Source organism: Crotalus tigris, unplaced genomic scaffold (genome assembly GCF_016545835.1).
Source record: "Crotalus tigris isolate CLP2741 ecotype Arizona unplaced genomic scaffold, ASM1654583v1 scf7180000024461.5605484, whole genome shotgun sequence".
NCBI classification, from domain to species: domain Eukaryota; kingdom Metazoa; phylum Chordata; class Lepidosauria; order Squamata; family Viperidae; genus Crotalus; species Crotalus tigris.
In genome coordinates, this window is record NW_024100632.1 from 2,152,501 (window position 1) to 2,179,290 (window position 26,790).

The 26,790-nt window shown below is 42.6% G+C and overlaps 2 protein-coding genes across 3 annotated transcripts; both read left to right on the forward strand.

Annotated features, from left to right (window-relative positions):
• Positions 1–625: 625 nt before the first annotated feature.
• Positions 626–6,459, forward strand: LOC120303297. Of its 2 annotated transcripts, XM_039332700.1 has the most exons (4): positions 626–746; positions 1,403–1,810; positions 2,967–3,121; positions 4,556–6,459. In XM_039332700.1, exons 2-4 carry the CDS (start codon positions 1,774–1,776, stop codon positions 5,039–5,041), a joined length of 678 nt encoding a protein of 225 aa, XP_039188634.1. In that variant the 5' UTR covers positions 626–746; positions 1,403–1,773; the 3' UTR covers positions 5,042–6,459. The 2 variants fall into 2 exon arrangements, with proteins under 2 accessions (XP_039188634.1, XP_039188633.1); XM_039332699.1 differs by having other exon boundaries at positions 632–1,810.
• Positions 6,460–20,043: 13,584 nt separating this feature from the next.
• Positions 20,044–24,939, forward strand: LIF (LIF interleukin 6 family cytokine). Its single transcript, XM_039332685.1, has 3 exons — positions 20,044–20,103; positions 23,035–23,213; positions 24,157–24,939. Exons 1-3 carry the CDS (start codon positions 20,073–20,075, stop codon positions 24,592–24,594), a joined length of 648 nt encoding a protein of 215 aa, XP_039188619.1. The 5' UTR covers positions 20,044–20,072; the 3' UTR covers positions 24,595–24,939.
• The last annotated feature ends 1,851 nt before the right edge of the window (positions 24,940–26,790 follow it).

The following is a 26,790-nucleotide window of genomic DNA, read 5'->3' on the forward strand; positions in this document are numbered from 1 at the left end:
TTACATCAGATGCTTTGAATTGCTCTGGAAAATTCAAAAGGACACATACACAAATGCTTTTGCTTGAGCCAGGGACAGCTTTTCCTGATTTTTCCCAAATTTGTTTAAAAATTATTGAATGCTTTTTTTAATCCTCGAATCAATTGGACCAGCTAGGTTTGGCTCAATTCATGTCACCTTGGCAGACAACAGGATCCGAAGTCAATTGAGAATTTTTGAATCCTAAGATCTCCTGCCTTGAGCAGAGGGTTGGACTAGAAGACCTCTCGAGCTCCCTTGAGTCTATGTTCCATGAAAGGCTTACCTATGGAAGTTGGGGATGCTCCATCACTGGAGATTTTCAAAAACAGACTGCACAAACCCTTGAGGGGGGGGGGATACAAGGTCTCCTGCCCTGAGCGGGAGTTGAAAACCTTTGAAATCTCATCCAGCCCTATTATTCTTAGATAACAGCAAAGCTATTCAAAATACAATTGTGCTAAGGGTGGTATCCCCAAATGGGTTTGTGGCCCAACATGCTTTGCAGAATTTTGGCAATAGGGAAAAGAGTTCAGAAGAATTCAGAAGAAGAAAAAATGAAAATATTCAAAGGGTAATTTTCCCGGGGGGGGGGGGAATTATTTGCAGGAGATCAAATTGCTTGTAAACCTTGCAAATACCTTGTCAATGTTTGTATGTGTTTACGGTATTCAGTCACGCTCTTAAACACACTTACAATCAGTGCTTTTTTTGTAAAAAAAAAAAAGGTGCCGGAACTCGGTTCTGGGTGTTCTATGACAAAAAAAGCCCTGCTTACAATCATATCTGCTTTGCATAAACACATTTTCATGTGAACTTGCAATATCCAGACACAATTCTGTTGATAAAAGGGCCAGAACAAATTGGTGGCTTGAAAACTACAAAGAGAGAGAAACGGAAGTAAATAGATGATCTAATCTTTATCTGTACACAGGCATTTTCTAATTTCTCCCAGGCTTGCCTTGCCAAAGGTGATGATCATAATTCTGTGAAGTAAAAACGGTCGGGGTGATGCAACATTTTAAAACTCCCTGCATCCTGGATGACAAAGCCCTTCTACTATGTTCACCTAGTATGCTATACCTTAATACAGGGAGTCCTTGACTTACTACAGTTCATTTAGTGACTGTTCAAAGTCAAGCCAAGCCAAGCCAAGCCAGTCAAGTCAAGTCATTCCTGGTATGGAAAAGTCCTTCAAAGCTATTCTTTAACTCAAGTTGGGCACCTTGGATCTGAATGTATTTATTCATTGAAAAGACCTAGGTGGCCATCTATACCTTAAAAGTACAACTATAGGTGGCTCACAACCAACAAAAAAAAGCAATAAGCAATAAAAGCAAAACCTGGTTGACTCGCCATCTTTCTCCAATACATCCAGAAAAAGGTTCCTGTTCTTCGCCCTCTCCATATTTCATGATCCATTTCAAAGGCAGAAGTCTTTTGGATTCCTTGATGTCAGCGGCGGTTGCCATTGCGTCACCATCAAGACTAAAGACCCCGGTCAACCGCAGAAGGGGAAGTATCCAGCCTCCGTTACCCTTGGGCAACTTGCTGTTGTGACCCGTGTTGACTTCAGGGATTTTGATGCCAAGCTTGGCAGAGTTGAGTTTCCTTTGGTGCCCTGCCTTGTCAGTGCTTCTTCTTTTCTGCGTGTGTGTCTGCGAGCGTGGGTTTTGTGTGTGGGTGAGGACCACGCCCAATCCAAAGAGACGACTAAAAGCAAGGTTCCCCCTTTAGTTAGTCAACTGCAGAAGAATGGTGGAGAAGTCTGTAGCGGTCGTTGTTCAACTTGGTAGGTGACGACTCTCCCCATTTCCTTCTCTTTGGGTGACAACCCTTCGGCAGGACTGATTCTGCACCCCACTTTCTTCTCTTTCTTTGACATTCTGCCTTATTTAGTGTTCAGCAAAAACTAGCTTCCTGAGGAACCAACAAACATCTGAGTAGCTTGAAAAGGGACCTGCCCTTTTTCCTCCTTTAAACTGGTCTCTGAGTGGCTGGAGCTTTGAGGTTGATGTGGTGTCCCATCTACAAAGTCTGGACTGTAGCAATTAGCAGAACTTCAAGAGGACCTGAAAGTCCTCCAAGGTCTACTCCAGCCCTAAGAGTCTATGACTGGTTCCAGACAGAACATGTCATGAATGCACCGTCATCTTTAATTCCACTGCATTCATTTCATGTCAGTCTAGTTCAATTTGATTTCTATCTTGGCTCCTTGACAAGGTCCTGCCCACTGTGGGGAGCGTCTCCCGCCCCAGAAGTGACTTCAAAGAAGTTTAAACTGAAGATGTCAGAGGTGAATTTTTTTTTGCATATGCAAAACAGGCACTTTGCTCTTAGCTATGATCTCAGATTGGGAGTTTATTTGCATCTGTTGTTCTGTGCATAGAGAGGAGAAGGAACGAAGGATCCTTGGTGCTCTCTGAGCTGGGTTGTTTTCTTGCAGATGTTTTATTACCCAACTAGGTAACATCATCAGTGCTAGAAAGGAGTGGGGTTTGAAGAGGAGGAGGAGGAGGACGACTGTGGGGTCCTTGGTGCTCTTGCAGATGTTTCATTACCAAACTAGATAACATCATCAGTGCTAGTCAGCAGATGAGGAGAAAACACACCATCTATGAACACTGACAGTTTGACTCATTGCAACTTCCGGGCACTATATTAATTTTAAATATTTTAAATAGTTTTAACACCTCTTCTTCCCATCGCTCTGGAGTCAGACATTAACAGGGAAATGTTAGAGCCCTGAAAAATTCAAGAGTCAGCAAAAGGCAGCCCGGATATTGCTGTATTTCCAAATAAGTGAATTTTCAAACCGATGCAGTTTTTGAAATGCTGAACAAAATTCCAGAAAATAAATGGTTGCCTCTGAATCATGTCAAATTGCACTTAATTCTTGGAAGCTGCTCACAGCTGATCTCCTTCCGTTTATCTACCTTCCTGTCCAGTCTTGGTGTCCGCTTTCTGGCTTTTGTGCCCAACCCTGGTGGATTCTACAGCCAGCATCTGCCCCAGGTGTCCAGCAGATTCAGAATTTCTGCGGAAAATTCAGCTCCAGATCATGTGGTTGAAACGACCTACTCGAGACTTGTACAAATCCTATGTGAGTAAAGTTGGATTTATTTTTTTTAAAACGGGATTCACCCTTATATCTGGCTGGCGTTTTCCTTTCGAAGCTTTGCGTTTTCTTATTTTCTGCTTTAAAGCTAGTCCTGGACTTACAGCAGTTCATTTAGTGACTCTTCGAAGTTATAACAGCCTTAAAAAAAGGGACTTATGACTGTGTTTCACACTTACGACCTGTGCAGCATCCCGGTGGATACGCAATCAAAATTCGGACACTTGGAAGCAGATTCACAGTTATGGCAATTGCAGAGGAGGCAGTTGTAAGTCAAGGACTAGCTGTATCTGTTGCGGCTTCAGGTGGTCCAACTAGACAATTTTTATATCACTTATTGAGGGCTGAGCAGAACCGTATCCAAGGGCATTTGTAGAATTGTTTAATTGGAGGGAGCAAATAGGCTCCTTGGGTCCGGATTAGGATGGTCAACCACCTGGGAAGCTGTTTTGGAGGAAACAGAAAAAAAACCTGAGGACTTCAGGGGATCCCCTACTCCAAAATCTGGCTCCAGATTCCGGGTATTTACCACTGAGGGCAATGTCATCTGTTGGCAACCTTCCTGTGCCTTCAGCGATCTCAACTGTTGGCCTCCAGATAGAGGACACTGAAGGGCAAGAGATGGTTTCATCATCACAAGCTGAAACTGCTTTGGGTGATGTTCTTCCTGCTAGGCTTCCTGCCTGCTGACTCAAGAGACATCAACAGACACCCTTTCCTCCCCCCCCCCCCGCTCCTCCTCCTCCTTGGTTTTCTTCTGTTTCCAGAATACAGAGTAATACAGTTGGAAGGTCTTCTTCTAGGTCAGTGGTGGCAAACCTATGGCACGGGTGCCAGAGGCGGCACTCAGAGCCCTCTCTGTGGGCACGCACGCTGTCGCCCCAGTCCTGGGCCTTCACCTGGGTTTTATAAAACCTTTTCCCTTCAGGCCTCCGCCGCTGTGTGCAAAAAAAAAATAAAAAAGGTTCAATCAATCAGTCAATTTCAACTTCTCGTGGGGAAAAAAAGATCTTGCAAAGTTGGAATCGATTGATTAAACTTTTTAGTCCCACCCAGTCTGCCGTTACCACCGCAGCCACACCCACCTAATGGGCCACATCTACCCAAAGGGCCACACCCACCTGGCACCCGACGATGCATAAGTGGGTTTTGGGTTGCAGTTTGGGCACTCGGTCCCTAAAAGGTTCACCATCACTGTTCTAGGTCTTCTAGTTCAACTTCCTGCTCAGGCAGGCAATCCTATACCATTCTTTCTCCTTCTCCTTCTCTTCCTCCTCCTCCCCCTCCTCTACCATTGCCATCACCATGCTTATATTTTGCTTTGGCTCTATATTCAGGGATATTACCTATCTGAATGATGCTTTTTTTTTTTCAAAAGGCCAATGATTTATAACTTGCCCCTCTGATTTTTACCCCCAGCTGTCTCACATGGGCCTGCAGGACGACTTGCGCCTGTTTTGCCAGTTGCCCATCGCTTGGCTCCCCAGTAGAAACATCACAAAGAAGCCGGAGAGGCTGCTCTTGCAAGAACTCTACACCACTGTGGTCCGTATGGAGAGAGCTCTGAAGGCCTTGGAAAATCAGCAGGCGGATGCAGAGATGCCTTTGTCCCACCAGCTGGCAACAGTGTCTCTCTCACTCACCGGCCTCCTTTCCAACATCCAGTGTGCTCACTGCTTGAGGGGCCTTCGCCCGGTCCCCATCACGCCTTCAGAATGGACCCAAGACTCCTCGTCCTTTGCTCAAAAGATGGAAGGTTGCCAGGTCCTCTGGAATCTCTCCAGCTTCGTCAGGGGTTTAGCAAAGGTTTTCCAAAAGGAAAAGGTGAAAGGCAAAAGACCCGAAAGGCGGAAGAAGAAGAAGGGAAAAATACATCGCTCCTTTCTCTCGGCAGGGATGCCGTAGAGCGTGAAACAGAGGTGTCATTCAACCAGTCATGTTCGTTGAGTTCAAGGGTTATCCCAGGGCGGCCGAAAAATGGTTTTCAGTGGGAACCTGACCGTTTCTCTCCAGTGATTCAGTAACCAGTGATGCTGCCTGACTAAACCTCTTGATGCTACAAAAGTCAGAATGATCTGTAGTTTGATTTGCACGTGTATGATTTTCACGTTCAGTTTCTGCTCCCAAGCAGCTAACTCCATCGCTGAGGTGGAAGAAAAATTCTACTCTCTTTCTACCCGCCCCACAGTTTTCATTCCATTTGAACTACCTTACCTGCGAAAGAAATTCTTTTCAGGGAGGTCATGTTTGCAGAGGGTGTGTTAAGATTGCACGTAAAGGCTGCACATTTAATGTGGTGGTTGAATTTATCCCTTTTTGATGGGTTCGGGCCATACACGTGGCTGCCCGGGGATGAAACAGGCTGTGCAAATGGAATTACTAAATGCAAACTAAGATTAACACTAATCATGCTATGCATGTTGCAAAAAACATACTTGACCTGGTTAAACATGAAGTTGATGCAGGGATGCGATGTGTGAGAGTTGTTGTTCATTGTCAATGGTTTCATGGTTCGTGGCCTTCCTGTCACCCTACAAAGTAGATCACATCAAGAAATCATAGAAAAGCTATGTAACTTTGTTGAGCTAGGCCAATGTTTGAAAAACAAAAAAAATCTCAGCAGATGGGTGGACTTTGACTCCCAGAATTCCCCAGCCAGCATGGTGGACGTTGGTCCACACATCTTAAAAGTTGCTGAGAAATCCCAAGATAGAATACAGTGTAGCAGTGTTTCTCAACCTTAGACTTCAACTCCCATAATTCCCTAGCCAGCATGGAAATTCTGTTTTTGAAGTCCAGACCTCTGAAATTGCTGAGGTTGCAAGGGATACAGGTTTCCAATTTCTTGAAATTCTTTAAAATCACACATCGTGCGAATTGCTGGTGGATTCTGGGAGCCCACCCATCTCAAAGCATGCTGGTTGGGGAATTCTGGGAGTTGAAATCCATCCATCTCAAAGTTGCTGAATCTGAAAAGATAGGATAAAGTAATAGAATCTTTCCTGATGCTGAGGAAAGATTTTGAGAGCCTCTTGTTGACTTTTTCCAAAATAGGAAACAACTCTCTTGGTTAAGGATAAATCCCCTTCTTGAAGATGGTCAGAGAAACCATCTTTTGCCTGGAAAAACTAGGAGGAGGCGTCCTTCTTGTTCCGCAGCCCACAAATTGGGTGGATCCCTTCGAAAAGGCCATTTGTGCCCAGCTGTTTTCTGAGACGTGTAATATGATTTCATTATTTATTGAACTTCATAGATCCTCGATGTCTAAAAGCCTATTTAAAATGTTGCAATTGGTATTTATATGAAGGATGTTTGTGTTTTGTTTTGGGTTTTTTTGTGTGTGTGGGGCGGGGTGGGGTGGGAAAAGATTGTTTCATCTTTTGTTATCCTGGGCTGGTTTAGCTCTGAGATTATTTCGTCTGGCATATTTATTACTTTGGCAGAACAAACTGGTGCATGAAGATATTATGTTCACTAGAACTGGGTCTTCCTTGCTGGGAAGAACATCCTTTTATGCAAAAAAAAAAAAAAAGTTGTATCCTGTTCCTGATAACTAATACAATTATTGTCATTTGGATATTTTCATAAAATACGTTTTTTTAAAAAAAAAAACATTTTGTATGATGTGTGTTTTTCATCAGCTCTTTAAGGGTTTGATTCACCCAAATGGGGAGATAGGATTTTCTAAGCAATTGATCAGTCTTGGTTATTGCTCTGTTCTCTGGATCAGAGAGGAAAAAATATCCTTTTTTGGAAGGAAGGAAGGAAGGAAGGAAGGAAGGAAGGAAGGAAGGAAGGAAGGAAGGAAGGAAGGAAGGAAGGAAGGAAGGGATTTTTCTTCTCCTTCCTCCTCCACCTCCTCTTCTTCCTCCTCCTCCTCCTCCTCATACCATTTTATCTTACTCTTTGATCTTTACCTACTGCATTTTATTCTATCTTACCTCATGGTAGCTATTTTATCTTACTGTATCTTATCTCTTTTTGTTGTATTTTATTATGGGTGATGCTCATGTTTGATGTGGTCAATTGACCAATTAATAAAGTATACTCAGTCATCATACCATGTGCATTAGTCCCCCTGAAACGCACACCGCAAGGCATGTGGCACTACCATTTTTGTTTTCAATTGATTTTTTTTAAAAGTCTGCTAGCTAGAAACACAGCTGTGGAGGAATTAAAATTTAAAGCACAAAGATTATGGGACAGCCCGAGACCCTGGAATGTGGGTGAGTGTGGAGGGGAGGGGGAATAGGGGTAGAAATCATTTATCATCAAAGAACCGGAAGTGAGGAACAAGGAGAAATGTAGAAACTTTTTCCCTTTGATATGGGGAAGGATAATGCAGTTATTTCCTGCAATCCTCCAGGCAACTAGACTGTTGAAAGTGGGTGCAGTGGAAATAAAGCGGGGTGTTATGGGAGGATAAGGGTGTCTGGGGTGGTGTGTTTGTGCCAAAAAAGTCAGAACGGTGGCCACAGTAATGTGACCAAACCCTTCGGTGTAGTGGTTAAGGTGCTGGCTAGAAACCAGGAGAGGGTGAGTTCTAGTTTTGCAGCTGGGTGAGACTTTGGGCCATAGGCCAGTCACCAGGAGATGGTAAGTTCTGTTCCACCTTAGCCATGAAAGCCGGCTGGGTGATTTTGGGCCAATCCTCAGGAGATGGTGAGTTCTAATCCTGTCTTAAGCATGAAAGCCAGCTGGGTGATTTTGGGCCAATCACCAAGAAACCTGAGTTGTTAATGTTAATTGAATGGAGATGTGATGCATTCCCCTTGAGTAGATCAAAATATGCACCAGGAAAGAAGACAACAAAGGCTTCCAAGATAGCCAAGAGTTTTGGCCTGACTAATAAAAGTATTTTGCCAAAGGGAGAACATCCCAGGGAAGGTAAGGAAGAAAGAAAGCATGCAGATATAGCTAGGCGTACTTTAAGATAACCTCCCTGCGATAAAAAAAAAAGATATTTTCCTCTATCCTCCCCCTCGCCTTGCCTTGATTTCACCTTTCTCCGTTTTCCTCTGATGTCCAGAAGGCGTTAAGACGTTTGTTATGAATTGACTCTTGTTTCACAATTGTCTTTGCTGGAATATCTCTCGTCACCCGATTTCCACACTTCATCCGTTTCTTGCAGCTAAGTAAGGTGAGAGGTGAATTTAGCAGTTCTGGACAAAAGCAGAGGAAATGAATTGCCCTGCCTGGGAAGGGGGCAGAGCGGGGATCTGATCCAGGGGCTTGCCATGCTGGTGCAGACATTGCGGGGATGAAGAAGGTAGGATGGAGCACCACTTGTCCTCCAAGCAGTTTCCAAAGATTGCAGGAGCTTCCATGGGGAATTGCAACCCCCTGGAATCAGGTGTAGCGTGCTAACAGGGTTAGTTCCTGGCTGAAAAAAAAGCTCCTTCATTCTCTTCTAGCACTTTGCGTCAGTGGGATGTAAGAGTGTTACTTCCAGCATTTTGTGCGGAGGAGAAAAATTGTGTGTATGCATGTGAGTATTGTGATTTTCATTATGTAATCCTTTGTCCAGTAGTCTGCTATGGTCAGTGTTTCTTAAACCTTTTTCTCGGAGGCTGCCTTCTTTTAAAAATTATGGAGGACCCCAAAACTGATTTGATTTCTATGGTTACATTTATTGGTATTGACCATATTAGAAATTCAAAATTGATGCCTTCGCTGCCACTACCATTTCTCCTGAATGTTGGACGGGATTTTGATGTGGAATTGTTATTCAACACAAGCTGGCAAATAATTATGATCTTGTGGACTGCTGACAGGGTCATAGGATTACATGTTTGAGAAACACTGTGCTAGGAAGGTCTAGTTTAGGTCTGGTCTTAATCTGAACCATCAGCTTGATTTGAATTGATTTGGAGAATGGAATCAAGTATTGATTTTGCTGCCTTTAATCCGAAATATCATGAGAAAACTAAACGGGAACTTTTCTCTCACCAAAATGTGTTCTGGTCACCACAGAAAAGATGTTGAGATTTTAGAGAGTGTGCAGAGAATATCAACAAAGATGATAAGAGGGATGGAGGCTAAAATGTATGAAGAACGGTTGCGGGAATTGGGTATATCTAGCCTAAGGAAGAGAAGGACCAGGGGTGACAGGATAGCAGTGTTCCAAAGAAGAGGGAGTCAAGCTAGTCTCCAAAGCACCTGAAGGCAGGACAAGAAGCAACGGATGGAAACTCATCAAGGAGAGAAGCAACCTAGAACTAAGGAGAAACTTCCTGACAGTGAGAACAATTAACCAGTGGAACCACCTGCCTCCAGAAGCGGTGAATGCTCCAACCCTGGAGGCTTTTAAGAAGAGATTGGACAGCTATTTGTCCAAAATGGTATAGGGTCTCCTACCTGAGCAAGGGGTTGGACTAGAAGACCTCTAAGGTCCCTTTCAGCTCTCTTATTCTATGTTGTATGGTTTAAAGGAGTTGTATGGACATAGCTGATATGAGGCACTTAATCCAGTTTTTCCAAGCTGATACTCATGAATGCCATGAAAAATACATCAGGTAAGTCTATTGTGAAAATTAACCATGACGAAATTTTAAGCTCTCGCTTATCCATGGGTGGTGCATATTTCGTGGTATTTTGGTTAACTATTCGAGGGTCTGCTTAGCCACAGATGGGTTTATATGTGAGTGTATACAGAACTTTTAAAAAGTATTACCCTATATACTCACAGCTAAGCCAAGGAACATATAAACAGGCATCCAAGTTGTCTTAGGGCACAATAATATTACCCTAGAGCTTTGCCACAATATATGAATACATCCATTATGGACTGGAGAGCTGGTGATTTGAGTTCCTACCAGACAGACTTTGTTCTGGCCACTAAATTCCATTCCCCACTTCCTTCTTTCAACAGTTAATCAGCTTTTTCAGTCTTGATTGAGTTGTTTGGGGATTTCCCCCCTTCCCTCAAGGATAGGTATTTTCCTTTCAGCATTATTTAAAAATTTATTGCTAATTTTGGGGTGCCCCCAAATCTTTTGACCTTTCCCTCTATCAGCTGAGTCAATAATTATTTTTATTATTATTATTATTTTGGCATTCTGGGAATTAACCTGCTTTTAGCCTGGAGCTGGATAGGCAGTGGGAGTCTTTCTCCATCTGAGTGATGATGGGAGATGTGGTCCAGACTTCCCAGAAGCCTCAATCAGTGTGAGCCATGAGCAAGCATGGGTTCAAAGCATCTGAAAGGCGTTTGATGGACTACCTCTGGGATACGGGAGAAGAACTCAAAAGCAAAGAAAACAAGGTAGAGATAGCTGCAGGGGCTGACAACGGCAGCCAGTAAAAGAATAACATACCAAACAGCATCCAGGTTAACATATTTTACAAGGATCGTAAGGAAAGAATGCCTTCCCCTAAGCTAACACACTTGCGAGACAAATATGCCACCGCTATCTCAAGATGTGCTTGCTTTAGAAAGAAATTGTCCAAATTTATAGGAAGGAGAGTTTCTGGATACTTCAGGAAAGGGAAATAAAATGCAAGAAAACCACCAAGCTCGGAGGGCATCAGGGACCCCACATTTCAACAATGAGCTACAAATATTTTCTTCTATCAATAACGCTGGAGTATATCTTTGTTCTCAAGATAGTCTTTCTTGTAACCAGGCATTTTGGACCTTTCCTACCTTCTGATATTCAATCTGCGTCCAGTAACAATCTACTTCACCAACTGGATGCAGGGAAGATCAAAGAAGATCCTTAAAACACAGTTTTGGAAGGAGCTAGTGAAGACACCAAATCATCCTACCTGTTCTGTACAGGAGTCCACACTGAGGCATCCCAGCCAGAGATGGTCTAGAGATGCTTAAACCCAACCAAGGGAGTCACCACCACTACTTACCATCCCTCTGAGATATACTACGGAGTTACGATCTAACAGGAACAGTCAGAAAACATGAGGCCAACTGAGAGTAGAATTCTGTAGCTCCACTGGGTTTCTAACACTGTTTATTCTTTTTTATTCCCATCCCTTGTTCCCTAGAGTTGAAGGCCATCAACCTCAAGTAGCTGGCCTCTCTGCTTGAGTTGGAAATGCACAGCTTCTGAAAGGTGATGGTGTTGGGTATGTCTACTCCAAAATATCTTTCTGGAATCATTGTTTTTGCTGTATTCACTACAGACATCTATGGAGATTCTCAGTCATCCAGGTCATGGTTGTCCCAAAGAACCAGGAAGCAACAGGACTTTCTTGTTTTTCTTTGAAGACATTTCACTTCTCATCCAAGAAGCTTCCTCAGCTCTGACTGGATGGTGGGGAATGGAAGGATTTATTCAATGACTCTCTAAAAGGATGCAAATGACCAGCTGTCTGTAAGGAGTATAAATCCTTCCATTCCCCAGCATCCGGTCAGAACCGAAGAAGCTTCTCAGATGAAAAGTGAAATGTCTTCAAAGAAAAACAAGGAAGTCCACTTGCCTCCTGAAAAAGCACCTTTGGGATTCACTACAGACCACCTTTGGCAATGTTCCGATTGGTTAAAACTGGGTTGTCTCGGATGGAGGAGACCTCTGCTTAATCCATGGAGCAACTGGCCGCAAAGCTGGCAGGTGAGTCAAACAGTCCCTTGGTGTTCACTTGCTATCATGAGATAAAAGCAGTCATTTATTCCCTCTCTTGCTGGATGAAACCTCCAGGCGTAGCCAAGATCAGCTGAATGGTGAGTCATTCGGTAAGAAGGTTTTACTCTTGACTGAAGCTCTTGAAGGGGACGTGAATTCCAATTCACACTTTGAAGACTCTCCCCTGCCTGAATCTCTCTACCCAAGCTCGGTCAGGGCAGAGCCCAAAGCAGATGGTTCATTCCGTAGTGCCTTGGCATTTCCAACATCCCTCAAAGTTGGATCTCAAGAACGTCGCACCAAAAGGAAGGAGAGCTTCGAAAAGGAACCGCCAGAGGATTGCTGACTGTCTTCTGCAGGGAAATAAGATTGATTTTTTTTTTTTTTTTGCATGGGAACATCTGCCTTCTTTTTAAACAGCTGTGGGCAGCTATTGCAGGGTGTGGAAGTGAATCTCATCCGGAGCGTCCTCTTTTTATTTTTTATTTTTATTTTTTGCATACAATCCAAGTTTGAAGCAAGAGAACGTTTGAGATTAAGGACCATGACAATCAGATAATACCTCTCCACTTGTCCCCGGGAAGCCAGACTGGGGTAGAAGAAAGAACGATATTTCTTAGCCTTTGTTGGTGGCAAAATATGAAATCTCCCAAAAAGGTAAAATGAAATGGGTTGCTGTTATTGTCGTTAGTATTATTTGCATGAAGGTGGCTTGGAATGCTGAGTGGCTGGCTTCAGTGGCTTCATTGTGATTCATTTCCAATCAGAACAAGGTTGCTGTTGTAGGCAATCCATTAACAGAATAACAGAGTTGGAAGGGACCTTGGAGGTCTTCTAGTCTAACCCCATGCTCAAGCAGGAAACCCTATGCCATTTCAAACAAATAGTTGTCCAATCTCTTCTTAACACCCCCCCCCAGTGTTGGAGCACACACAACCTCTGGAGGCAGGTTGTTCCACTGGTTAATTGTCCTCACTATCAGGAAATTTCTCCTTAGTTCTAGGTTGCTTCTTTCCTTGCTTAGTTTCCATCCGTTGCTTCTTGTTCTGCTTTCAGGTGCCCATGACAATGGGTTGTCCTCCAAATATTGGGAATTCTTGCTCTACCTCCTCTTCCTGGCTCTGGGATTCTCTTTCTTCCCCACCCCATAAAGCTTCAGCTTACTGAGGACAAGCTATGCTCTCTGCATCTGAGTTCCCAAGGGCTGTTAAATGCAACAGAGGAATGATGGCTTAGCTTGGTAGCTCTTCTTTTCCCTCTGCTGCTCAGATTTTCCAACAAACGGAATGGAAAGGCACACAACATATCTTGGGAAATTTTACAACCGTCAGGAGTTGCAACTCTGATGTGCTCGTAACTCAAGGACTACCTGTACTCACAGCATCCCAGAAATAACCAGAGATTAACATTGTGGCATCTCTTTCCATTTTCTTTATTCGCCTTTTGTCTGGCTAATTGAACCGGAAGGAGAAGGAGAATAGTGCTGTCCTGGAGAAGGTGGGGCCCTGATCCTACCTTGCCCAATTCCCCTTCCGACATCTAATTTAGTGTCAACAGCACAACGGCTGATGACCTCATGGCTCCTTCTGTGCAAAGGTGTCCTGCAGGAGCTTTTCCTTCCTCCCTGCTGAGACCACACAGACACCGGCTGTGCTCTGGTTTTCATTTGATCAACTGCATCTTCCAGATGAGACAAGGCACAAATCCTCTTGTAGGCGTGGAGGAGAGACTTTATCTCTGCCGAGCAATTCCGTCTCATCTCTGGCTGGTAGATTCTGCTCCGGCTTATTTTACAGAAGCCCCAAAGCAGCTGTTTTCTATCCCATCCACTCCATCGATAAGACCTTCCCGAAGTAGTTTGGCGATTTAAGAAAACAGCTGGAGAAATGTTGGAAAGTGGAGCAGGATGTGAGGAATGGTGATTGACGTTGCTGAACCTCAACTGCCAGGAGCCCCAACTTGTTTTCGTCAGTGGATGGCAACTGGGGCTGGGGAGGATTTGTTCAAGAAATTCTAGAGCAGATTTAAGATTTGTGGACTTCAACTCCCATAGGGGAATTCTGGGAGTTGAAGTCCACAAGTCTTTAAGTTGCCAAGTTCGGAGACGTCTGCTCTAGAGATTCCTCATGCCTGCTTTAACCCCATCTGATCAAAGCATTTAACGGAAGAATGGAATGGAATGGAATGGAATGGAATGGAATAGAATAGAATAGAGATGGAATGGAATGGAATAGAATAGAATAGAATAGAATAGAATAGAATAGAATAGAATAGAATAGAATAGAATAGAATAGAATAGATGGAGTGGAGTGGAGTGGAATGGAATGGAAGAATAGAATAGAATAGAATAGAATAGAATAGAATAGAATAGAATAGAATAGAATAGAATAGAATAGAGATGGAATGGAATGGAATGGAATGGAATGGAATAGAATAGAATAGAATAGAATAGAATAGAATAGAATAGAATAGAATAGAATAGAATAGAATAGAATAGAATAGAATAGAGATGGAATGGAATAGAATAGAATAGAATAGAATAGAATAGAATAGAATAGAATAGAGATGGAATGGAATGGAATGGAATGGAATAGAATAGAATAGAATAGAATAGAATAGAATAGAATAACAGAGTTGGACACAAACAATCTTTAGGTGAGGTATGATGGAACTTTTCTTCCAAGACCATCAGTGACATTGAGCCTGGCCGACAAAAACACATTTTGGTGTGAGACAGAAAGGATATATTACAGAGGGAAATAGATAAGGAGAAAGATCTACCAGGCAAAGACCATCTTCTTATATAAGGGTTTTGTTCCTATCTATCTGCAAATCCAACTGAAGGACTCGCTGTTTAATCTCTAAGCTGCATCTCTCAAGCATTGAGAACTTCCAGAATTGGGCTGAGAGGCCACAGGACTGATTGATCGTTTTCTTCCAAGAAGTAGGTTTATTAGCTAGGATTAACCAAGCTGGTGTCGACAAACTGAAGCTGTTGCATCTGGATGAGAGGAAGTTAAGATGGTGGGCCAGATTCTGGAGTGTAGACAGCATCCTGGTCGTACATCTGAATAACCGAAGTCAGTTACAAGCCTATCTGTCTCCCATTCAAGTTCTCTCCGGCTCCAATCCTGCTTTACTTTATTTGAGGCCAATCAAGGCCAGTTAAAGGCTTCCTTCTAGCCTACTCCCTTTAGCCTGATTGGCATCATTTCAGGTGGGAAATTCTTCTGATGTGACCTGAACATTCGGGCAGGTGATCTGCCATTGAGCCAAGAGACCGAAAATTGTGGTTACGTGACTGCAGGACGTTGCAAACGGCTGTAAATGCGGGCCGGTTGCCAACTGCACAAACTGGGATCCATGAGGGGGTTGGATACCTTTGGATCATAGGTAGCTCTGGGGAAGTCTGTTATAATTTGGAATGGCTGCTGAGCAACGTAGGTTGAGGGCTACCTGGACTGTAGTTGGAGGTCCTCCATTCTGGCCCTTGAAGATTTTCCAAAAGTTTATCTCAACCACATTGCAATTCTTAATAGAGTGTTTCTCAACCTGGGCACACATTTGAAGATGTATGGACTTCAACTCCCAGAATTCCCTGAGCCAGCGATGTCAGAAGGTTGCAAAAGGGGATCACATGACCCGGGGACTCTGCAACCGTCATAAATAGGAGCCAATTGCCAAGTGACTGAATTTGGATCACGTGACCGTCGGGAGGCTGTAACGGTCATATGCGCAAGGACCACCACTTTTTCACTGTAATTTCAGTCGCTAAATGAATGGTTCTAAGTCGAGGACCGCCTGCATTTACTGACAGGGCTATATTCCAGCCTTTGCAGTCACTGCTTTGGGCCCCAGGTGTGGCCCTGCATCCTGTTTCCTTGCTCATCCTCAGGATTTGCAATAAGACGGGCTTTCCAAATTTTTTCCCCCTCTCTTCTGGCCTTATGCAAATCTTTTCCTTTCCTTCCTACCTTTTCCCCTCTGGCGACCGGGCTCCGTTTAGATCATTCTTCTGGTCAGGGGTTTGTAGGCAAAGCTTGTGCAGGCAACCGCAGGATCTGGGTTGCCCCCAGCGCTCGCTGATCTCATGTTTCCTTTACGAAGCGAACGGGGCTCTGAATCAGCCAGGCGTTCGTGCCTCAAACAAGGAAAGTTTGGCTCTTGTGCAACGGCCGTTGGTCTTTCAAGGAATTTGTGCTGTTTCCAGCTTTTTGGTTTTGAGTATCGCTGCTCATCTGGGTTACAGAATATTTCACCCAGGCGTTGGTGGGAGCAATGGCTGCTTATTTATCACTGGAAAGGAGGAAATGTATAACACTTTAAATAGTTTCTATGTACACATCAAAGGTGGTAGATGATCTAAATCATTATAAATTTTATTTTTAGTGATGCACTCTTGCTTTAAACATCAATAACCTAATTTTTATTCCTCCCTCCCTCCCTTCCTTCCATGGAATTAATTCCTTTCTTCCTTCCTTTCTCCCTCCCTCCCTCCCTTCCTCACCATGGAATTAATTCCTTCCTTCCTTCCTTCCTTCCTTCCTTCCTTCCTTCCTTCCTTCCTTCCTTCCTTCCTTCCTTCCTTCCTTCCTCACCATGGAATTCCTTCCTTCCTTCCTTCCTTCCTTCCTTCCTTCCTTCCTTCCTTCCTTCCTTCCTTCCTTCCTTCCTTCCTTCCTTCCTTCCTTCCTTCTTTCCTTTCTTACCATGGAATTCCTTCCTTCCTAACCCTAACCCTAATGCACAGACAGACAGACAGGCTCCGCACAGACACATATTTTGCTGCTCCAAAGCTGCTGCTTTGTCATGGCAAGGCAGGGCACATCTGAATGATGAGGAAGGAATCTGAAGAGGTGGAAATGGGAAGGAAATATGGATGACAGAGGAGGGCTGGGCTGGGATCAGCCTAAAACAGGCCTGGCAGAATCAATGCTTGTCCTGCTGCCAAATAACCAGCTTCTTCTCCTGACTGCCCAAGCAATTGCCATATTTCCTTGTCTAGACATGGAAAGGTCATAAAGTTAATGGTTCGTTGCACTGTAACAAGGGATCCATCCATCCATCATTATCTATTAATTATCTATTATCTATTATAAGAAGAGGGGGTCAAATTATTCTCCAAAGCACCAGAGGACAGGACAAGAAACAACGATTGGAAACTGACCAAAAAGAGAAGCAACCTGGAATTAAGAAGAAAGTTCCTAACAGTGAGGACAATTAACCAGTGGAACAGCTTGCCTCCAGAAATTGTGGGTGCTCCATCAGTGGAGGTTTTTAAGAAGAGACTGGACAATCACTTGTCTGAAATGGTCTAGGTTCTCTTGCTGGAGCAATGGGCTGGACTAGAAGACCTCCAAGGTCCCTTTCAGCTCTATTCTATTCTGTTCTGTTCTGTTCTGTTCTGTTCCGTTCCGTTCCATATCATTCTCTATCATCTCTATCTCCTATCTGTCTACCTACCTACCTATCATCTATTATCTTTGTCTCGCTCTCTCATCACATCTCTGTGATCAATATATATAAATTTTAAAAGACAAGAGAGATTTCTTAAAATCTCACAAGACAATTTCACATTCAGATGCAAATTAAATATATTTTTTTCCTTTACCTAGGCTGCAATCTTCTTTCAAGCAGCCCTAATATTTACCCAAGATACTTCCTTTCTTAATTTGCATTTGGGGAAAAATTTTGAAATTATTCATAATTTTCTTTATCAGTTTGACTGAAAGGTCAGCTTGTTTTTTTATTTCCTTTGTTTTGTTTTGTTTTTTAAAAAAAACCATTTTCCATCCAAAAGTTTTAACCTCAAGCTTTTCCATAATTCAGTAGAATCATTTGTGGCTCATTCTGAGACTTTCTCTTCTGAAAAAAAGAGAACCTTGTGAAAAAAAATTGCAAATTTTTATGTCAATCCTTCAACCCAAACTTCAAAAAGAGCAAAATGAGAACAAGCAAGGGAGTCTGGTGTCAAAAATCTAAATGTAGCAAAGGCTGATCTAGACATGCTGGCCTGGTATGGCTGGCTGAGGAATTCTGTGAGTTGAAGTCCACAAGTGTTGGAGTCTTCCAGATTGACATTTGATTGAAGGACACCTGGAATGTGATGAGTGTGAAGGATCTAGTATTTCCACAAATACCTCTTTGTGAGAGTTTTTGAGCTGCTCATAACAGAATCTTAGTTTCTAATATGAAACAACCTCAGAAATAAGAGCAGGCCACCTTAGACACATATGTATTGACTTCACCTTCCAGAATTCGTAGTCAACAAGGCTGTATTGGATGGGAACCCTGAGTGTTTGTTGGTTCATTTATTCTATTTCTATCCCATCTTTTCTCCAAGTGATCAAAGTGACATCCAAAGCACTATCTCTTTCATTGCACCTCCCAGACAACCTGTTGAGGTAGTTGGACTGAGAGATCCTGAACTTTGGTGGTCAAGAGAAGAATGGAAACTGGATGTCTCAGCTCTGAGTCCCAACACCTTCCCTAACTAGATCACGTTTGGCTCTTGGGCTGAGAGGGAAGCTCAAAGTCTTGAAGGTCACATCTGTGATTGAAGGTGGACTAGATCCTAGGCCTGGCCATTCCTAATCCAGTAACTTAAATCATTCAACCAGACCAGCTGTCCAACACATGGAAACTGAAGACTCCACCCTTTTCCACCAGTGAAAGAAAGCAGGAATTCAGTTAAATGGTACAAAAGTCAACTTAGATCAACAAACAAAAATGATATCGGAATTCCTTGACTTACCAGCACAATTGGGACTAGAACTTACATTGCTAAGCAAGAGGATTGTTCAGTGCCCAGGTTTACGACCCTTTTTTGCCATGGTCGTTCTGCAAATCAACATGGTTATTAAGTGTATTAAGCTGTTGCTAAACGAAAATGGCTCCCCCCCATTGAAGTTGGCTAGGAAAGTTGTAAATGACGGTCACAGGACCTTGGGATGCTGCAACCGTTGTGAATACATGAGGGTTGCCAAGTGCCCAAATTTTGATCACATGACCATAGGGATTCTGTATCAGTTGTAAGTCACTTTTTTCAGCACTGTTGTAACTTTGAACAATCATTAAAGGAATGGTTGTAAGTCGACCGCAAATCAAAGTTTGGACAAAATTTGACCTGTAGTCATGACAGCAGGCTTGGTCTGGGTTAATTTTGCAGCCCTAAGTCTTTAACTTCATTTTTTAAAGTGAGTTGTCTGAACACAGCCTGACCGTTTTTAAGACTGGAAAAGTATTTGACAAGACAAAGTCAACAGAAGCTCATGGCTATGAATTGTCAAGAAAAGTGAACTGTTCCTTTCTCTGGTGTGTACATATAGAACTGCTGACTAATGGTTAAGAAATATACCTAAAAGGGTGTGTCGTGAATCCCCTTAATCCAATGCAGTTAAAAATCTTTTGTAAATATCTACATGGCATCACATACAAACACCACAAATTATTGAGAGAGAGGGAGGGGGAGGGAGCGAGTGAGCGAGTGCCGGGCTAATTTTTTGTTCAAGAAAGGTAATCTTCCATCTGAAACTTGAGATTTCCTTTACATCAGCTGACTTCTTAAAAAAGAATTCCTTCCTTTTCAAGGTCTCTCTGAAATTCTCCCCAAAGGTCTGCAACCTTTGGCTTTTGGGCAAATCAAGAATATCTTCTCAAAACTGAGAAAAAGTTAACCAGCCGAACAGCTTGCCTCCTGAATTTGTCGATGCTCCATCACTGGAGGTTTTTAAGATGAGGCTGGCCAGCCACTTGTCTGAAATGGTATAGAGTCCCCTGCTCAAGCAGGGGGTTGGACTAGAAGACCTCCAAGGTCCCTTCAAGCTCTATTCTGATTGAAAAATGTAACCCAGAAACTTCCAAAGTGGAACAGCTCTAAACCTCTGATAGTTCTTGTATTCTTTCTTCTCCATCATTTTATTGAACGGAAATTAGTATTCTTGTGGCCTAAAAAAAAAAACTCATGCAAAGCCACCAGGGGGCAATCAAGCTATCCGTCACCCCTATTTTTCCACTCATGCTTGTGAAATGATTGTTAAGTGTGTGTGTGTGTGTGTGTGTGTGTGTGTGTGTGTGTGTGTGTCTGTGTGTGGGGGACTTTTTTTCCCCTATGCTGAGTCATCCGTGATGTAAGCATGAAGCTGGTTTTCTTGACTGAAGAGTAGTGTGCTTCTGAACGTTTTAAAAAAAATGCAAGGGGTGTGTGGAGAAGATATTCCCCCCCCCGAGTAATTAATGATCTCAGCTTCCCTCCCATGCCTCACTCAGTATATAACCAGTCACGATGTTCCTTTCTAGGCATCACTTTTATGAATGAACTCTCCTGCGAGCTGCTGTTCCTCTTACGTCATTCTAGGATGCAACTTTCAGTGAGAACCCTCTTTGCAGGTAACAAAAAAATCAAAAATCAAAATCTTTTCCCAAGCTTTGATTTTGCTTTGCCATTGACCCTGTCAAAGGTATGCAGCTGGAATTAACCAATTTCAAACTTTCGCTTTATTCCTTCTCTTACCCACCAAGTGAGGTCAAGCCACTGCTGGGTTTTGCTAAACGTGGACATTTAATCCCAAGGTTTTATATTTTCTTTTTCCTTTATTCCTGACTGCCTGGAAAACACCTGGTTCACGGCGCAACGAACTGCTTGTCTTAATCAAGAGGTGATATTTGAAGAAAATGGGGGAAACTAAGGATGTGGCGAGGGCCGGTTTGGTGTAGGGAGCTGAAGGCATCCAGTTAGAAATGGAAAGGTTGTGAGTTCAAGTTTTACCTTAGGCAGAAAGACCACCTTGGGACAGGCCTTCTTCCTCTGGACGCCAGGAGGCATCAGCGGGATGAAATTTCAAGGTTGCAAGGATACAGATTAGACATCAAGAAGAAATGCTTGATGCTAACAGCTGTCAACCAGTGGAATATGTCACGGCCTGCAAGGCTTCTTTCCCTTTCACTGGAGGTTGTTGGGACAGAGCTGGATCGTCATTCAGAGCAGGGGTTGGACTTGATGGCCCTTTTGTTCCCTTCCAGCTCTATGATTTTCAGGCATTTATTTATTAAATTCATATGCTGCTTGTTTTGCTATCCACGATGCTATGAAAAAAAGGGAAAGAAAAGGCGCAAAGAAAAGAAAAAAAATCTGCTGGGAACTTTGTGTAGATGTCAGGAAGGGCATCTGGCCAGCAAATGCTAAGCTCCGTCCAGTTGCCCCGATTCTAACCAGAATTGAGGGATTCTTGCATCCTAATAAGGGAGTTTTAGATGGCATGAAAGAAGTGAACTTGAATTGAATGAGCATACTTTGGTGTCTATTTTTACAGAGCAGGTCCCTTTTAGCTATGCGCCTTGGCCAATGATGGCAGGTCTTTCTGGACAAAGCAAGGGCTGTATTGCAACGCTCAGCGGTCAAAAACCAAACAGTGGCCATGTTCTCAGTAGACTGTGGGTTCAAGAGGGACTCCTTCCTCGATTTTGCCTTCAAATCCAAACTGAACAGCCAGCCCTATCAGCTTGCGTTCTCCTTCCTGTATTTGCAGCCTTAACAAAACAACCACATTGCGCTTTGTGATGTAACATTTGCTGGATTGCAGTTTCCAGCTTGTGGGTTTCATCACTTGCACAACCTTTCTCCCAGTCTTTTTTTTTTTCTCTCAAGATCACAACTCTTGAATGTCAGAATTCCCTGGGTCTTGTGCAATTATCCTTCTGCAAAGAGGTGTGCCTGTGTTTTGACTTGGACATGCCCAGGCTGAAGATTCTGCTAGATTTCCTGTTATTATTATTTTTTTTAATTTCCTTGCTGGGGCCTCTTTTCTCTTTTTTTCCGTCCTCCAGAAATCGTGTTATTTTTTTATTTTATTTTTTTGACATCTCCTTTTCTTCTGGGCTTCTTCCAGCTCTGTTTTGCTTTGTCATCTTTCTCAGTCGCTGGAGGCTAGAGCTGTGCTAAGTTTGGAAGGGTCTTTCCAGGGGAAACCTATCAAATCTCCCCTTTGATTTTTTTTTTAATGTTTGTCTGTCAAATCAATCAGGGCAGTGAAGTGGTGCAGAGCTTTCTCAGCTGTTTCAACACAAATTTGAACGGCAGATCAGGGTAGAACAGCTTGCCTCCAAATGTTGTGGGCGCTCCATCACTGGAGGTTTCAAGAAAAGATTGGACAGATACTTGTCTGGATGGTCTAGGGTCTCCTGCTTGAGGACAGGGTTGGACTAGAAGACCTCCAAGGTCCCTTCCAGCTCTTATTCTGTCATTAGAAGTCTTTGATTCTAATAACAGTTATTCTTCTATGTTCTGTTCTATGTGTGAGCCAAGTTGAGAGGCTGTAATAGAGAGAGAGGATTGACTTGCTCTCCAAAGCACTTGAGAGCAGGACAAGAAGTAACAGGTGGAAGCTTGACGGAGGGAGATCCAATCTAGAGTTAAGGAGAAATTTCCTGACAGTGAGAACAATTAATCAGTTACGTGTTAATCAGTTAGTCAACAATTGATCAGGCTTGCCTCCAGAAATTGTGGATGCTTCATCACTAGAGGTTTTTAAGAGACTGGACAGCCATTTGTCTGAAATGGTCTAGGCTCTCCTGCTTGAGCAGGGGACTGGACTAGAAGACCTCCAAGGTCCCTTCCAGCTCTGTTACTCTGTAATTTCTATATCTTGAAAGAGATCCAAGCCAAGATGTGAGCCCATCAAAGATGTCATAGGATCAAAACTAACATGTCCTTAATAGCTATGCATTTTAATCTTATTTCAGCCTGGCTGAGTATCCACAGAGTGGCTGATAAAGCTGATGCTCTCCTGTTTTCGTTACAAGCAACTGTGTACAGACAGTCCTTGATTTATGACTGTGCACTTAGCAACTGTTCAAAGTTATGACCAAATCCGAAAAAACGGACTTAGGTTCAAAATTTCAAGGGTTCGGCCCCTTTGGTGGTCATCTGAATGAACTTTGGTGCTTGGCAACAGGGCTTCATTTATGATGGAGTTTGCCTTACAATTGCCATGTTGGCTTAATGACCACTGCAAAAAAAAGTTGAATTGAATCAGTCACCCATTTCACGACTGTTATGATGTACAACTGCTCCATTACGGTGGGAGGTTGAGAACTGCCTATAATACAGAAATAAATGCTGAAAGTTCCATAAACTAAAAAAAAATGCAAAGGCGATTAAAAAAAAATTGCAAATGGTGGCAAAATCAGGAGAAAAGGACAGGATGGCGGGAAAATGGGAACAAATTGAGATTAAAGCTTGTGAGGTTCAAAAGCTTTTTTTTAATTATTATTTTCTTACTAGCAGAAAAATTAACCTTCTCTGCTTTGTTTTCCAACTAGGAATTATCTCCATGCTGCTGATCGCACACTGCAGATTCTCATCTGGGAGACCTTTGCACCCAAACAGAAACAATTCCATGTGTCATGATGTTCGGCCTTGCAAGCACCCTGTCTTTGATCAAGTGCGGTGCCTGGTGTCACGTCTGAACACGTCAGCTCCGGAGCTATTTGAGAGTTATGTAAGTGATCTCTGTTATACCTCTTTCCTACCTTAAGTATAAGTAGTCTTTGACTTACGACTGTAACCGAGCCTTGAATTACAGTCGTAAATGTATGCCATTTTGTGCACAAAAATGGAAGGATCCTTTGGTTTCCAAGAATGGACAAATGGCTGCAAAAGTTAATGGAGTTAGTAGATGTCTAAATGGACTGTTTTGATTAAAAGAAAAGAATGTAATTAATTTTGTTTCTACAGTGGTACCTTGGTACTCAACTGCTTTGAAACTCATTGAATCTGATACTCAATGCCAAATTTGAACCAAAATTTTTGTCCTGGTACTCATTGTTTGTTTGGTGCTCAGTGCACAATCTAGAATTTGTTAGTGCCGGCTGCCTTATGACTCATTCACTTTCCTTATAGGAAAAAATTTGTTTGTTACTCATTGTTTTTGATACTCATTGCACCTCCCAGAACCAGTCAAGGATGTACTTGAAAACCACTTCTAGGACTTTGTGCTTGAGGTGAAAAAAATATGGATGTTTGATTTTGGGTTTTGCTGATTAGAATAAGTTAGTTGCTATGGAAATGGCTAATATATATTATTATGTAAAAGTAAAAAGTTGAGGTTGTGTGTTATTACCTTATTCTACGGCACCAAAAGGAGTTGGAGGTCACTGCTTTTCTTTTGAGGAGTGAAGGTAGCACATGAATTTTGAACGTTCCCAACTTGTTTCACCCTCCAAACATGGGTGCAAAAGAGGGGAGGTGTCCAACCTCGGTCGTTTTAAGACCATGTTGACTGGGGAATTGTGGGAGTTGAAGTCCACAGTTCTTCAACTGGCCGTGGTTGGACACTCTTGGTGTAAAGATTGCATTCCAAAATGGAAGGGTCTTTTGCTTTGTCTTCTGAAATGAATGTTTTTGACGGCCCTTAATTTGGTTCTCTTCTTTCTCTGGAGCAGCTCAGAAGCCAAGGTCCCCCGTTCAGCGAGAAGAAGGAGTTGGATGACTTTTGTGAGCCTGACCACGCGTTTTCTCCTTTCGACAGCTCATTGGGTGACAAGGAGAGGGTGATCAACCTGTACAAGATCTTTGTCTTTTTTAACGCCTCCTTGGACAACATCACAAAAGACCAGGAAAGCTTCGACGGTGAGTCCAGGGAAGACTTGCTACGGCGACTCAGAAACACCACCAACAACACCGGAGGTCTCCTGTCCAATCTCACCTGCCTGCTCTGCTCCAAGTACAAGGTCAATCATGTGGACGTGACCTATGGCAATCATTCCAGCACAGACAGCTTTGGGAAGAAGCAAAAAGGTTGCCAGATACTCCGGAAATACACAAAAGTCATCAGCCATGCTGCGCAAGCTTTGGGACATTGTCGTCACAAGCAGACATGATGCTAAACTACCCTCCCTCGCCTGATCCTCTTTCTCCTTTTGTTCTTCTTCCTCTTCCTCCTCCCCCTCTTCCCCCTCCCTTCCTCCTTCCAGGGCTTCTGATACTTCTCCTGTCATTTCAGCCTCTAGGCCACTCGCTTGTCTTGAAATATTTTTCCACCCAGTTTTGAGGTGGAAATACCAGAGTATTTATTTGCATCTCAGGGTTGTGTTACACACAAAAAAATCAACCTCTCTGCCGGCTTTCCTATTTTTATTCCTCTTAAAACAGCCAGAGAGTCCAGCACCTTAACAAATTATTTAAAGGACAATGAAAATCAAGAAGATTAACTTATATTTGCAATAGTGGCGATTAACTTATATATATATATATATATATATATATAAAAGCAAAGGATGGGATGAAAGTATGGGAATTAACATTTTTCTGCTAACAGCAGGAATAGTTTTAATAGCCCTTTTTTGCAGGGCTAAAAAAAAACCTTCCCAAAGCCTCAGGCATTTTTGAAATTTGAATATTCCTTTTTAGTCAATGTCTAGTTTAATTTAATAATCGTTTAATAATAGTTTATTTGGTGTATTTTTATGATAATATCTAATGTTATTATTTCATTGTGCTGTATTGGAGATATTGGGCTGTGTGTGTATATGTATCTTTACATGCAGATATACACACAGCTACACGTATAGTTTACTGCTGGCTAGTATGAAAGATTAGTCTTTCAGCTGCCAGAATCCGTCCCTTAAAAAAAAGATTTTTTTTCTAGTGACTTCTTCCCCGGTACAAGCAGACATATAGGGTAAGAAGAGATTTTTGTACTATTTGAGGTCTGGACGACTGAGGATCTCCATAGACATTTGCCTTCCTTCACTACTGGCCAAGATAGCTGAGCCAAGATATTTGGAAATTCAGAATTCATATCTGGACAGAAGCTGAGTTGAATGAGGGACATCCCAGTAAATCCTGCCTTAATTTCCAACTCACCAAATGCCTTATTTGATCTCACTTTCCCAACCACGCAATCTTGTATGATAAGTAACAATGCCAATCTACCTCACAGGATTGTTGTGGAAATGATCTAAAATGCTTTGAATGTTCTACTATTATTTATTATTATTTTTTTAGGAAAAAAAAACCCACAATATTCTGAGACTTCTCTCCAGATCAGAAAGGATTTTATCTTTCAGTGTTTGGCCACTTGCTTTTTCTGCAAATTTTTATGTAAAGAAATTTCTTTTACACTATGCATAAATGTGCACTAAAACTGATAGAGAAAGAGAGAGAGAGAAAGACAGAAAGAGGTTGAGAGAAAAGGTGCAATCAGTTCCAAATTTTGATGAATAGAATAATCCCAGCTAGCAATTCTAATCCCAACCCCAACTCAGAAGGGAAACTTAGAAAAAGTGTACACAGAGCAAAGCTGCAATGGAAAAATGGCCAAGGTATTTTTCAAGCAAATTGGCGGATGTTGAACTAAATGAACGCATTGATTCAATTCCATGCAATTCACCTTTATATAGGCCAGCAAATTGGTAGTTAATACTCCATTCCTAGGCAACTTCCAAGCTATAGATTGGATGCATTCACAAAACATGCTTAGCCTTCATTACCGAATTAACCTGTTTTTCTAGATTTGCACCTGGAACTGAAACTAAAATCCCACTGCAAACTAGCCAAGATTAAGACTAACCGTGCTTAGCATGTTCTATGAATGCAGTCACTGGATGTGTAACTGACATGGTTAATAGGGTTGTGGGGACACGGCTACCTGAGGTTCCTCACTACGGAGAATTTAGTGTGCTTGAAGTGTTATCTCCTGGGACCTTCTCAGGATATCACTGACAAATGACAAGAGATTACTTTTAAAAATGAATAACAAAAGATAAATATTTGCATAGGTCTTTCAGAGGTGGCACCTTGTTGTGTTGAGCCATCAAGGTTCTGCAGCATAATTAGTCCTCTGAAGACTAATTTTTCTTGGTTTGTTTATCTCCCATTGCTTGGCGTGTACTCCTGGTCCAACTCCTTCTCCCCAACTGGAGATAATTAAAAAAAAAAAGGCTAGGTCTAGAAGATTTATCTGTTCCATTCCTCAGCTTCTTCAACCTTTCTCTCTATCCCAGCGTCTGAGATGGCTTCTTCTGATGGTTGACCAGACCAGAGCTTGCTAACCTTGGAAAGAGCCAGCTGTAAAG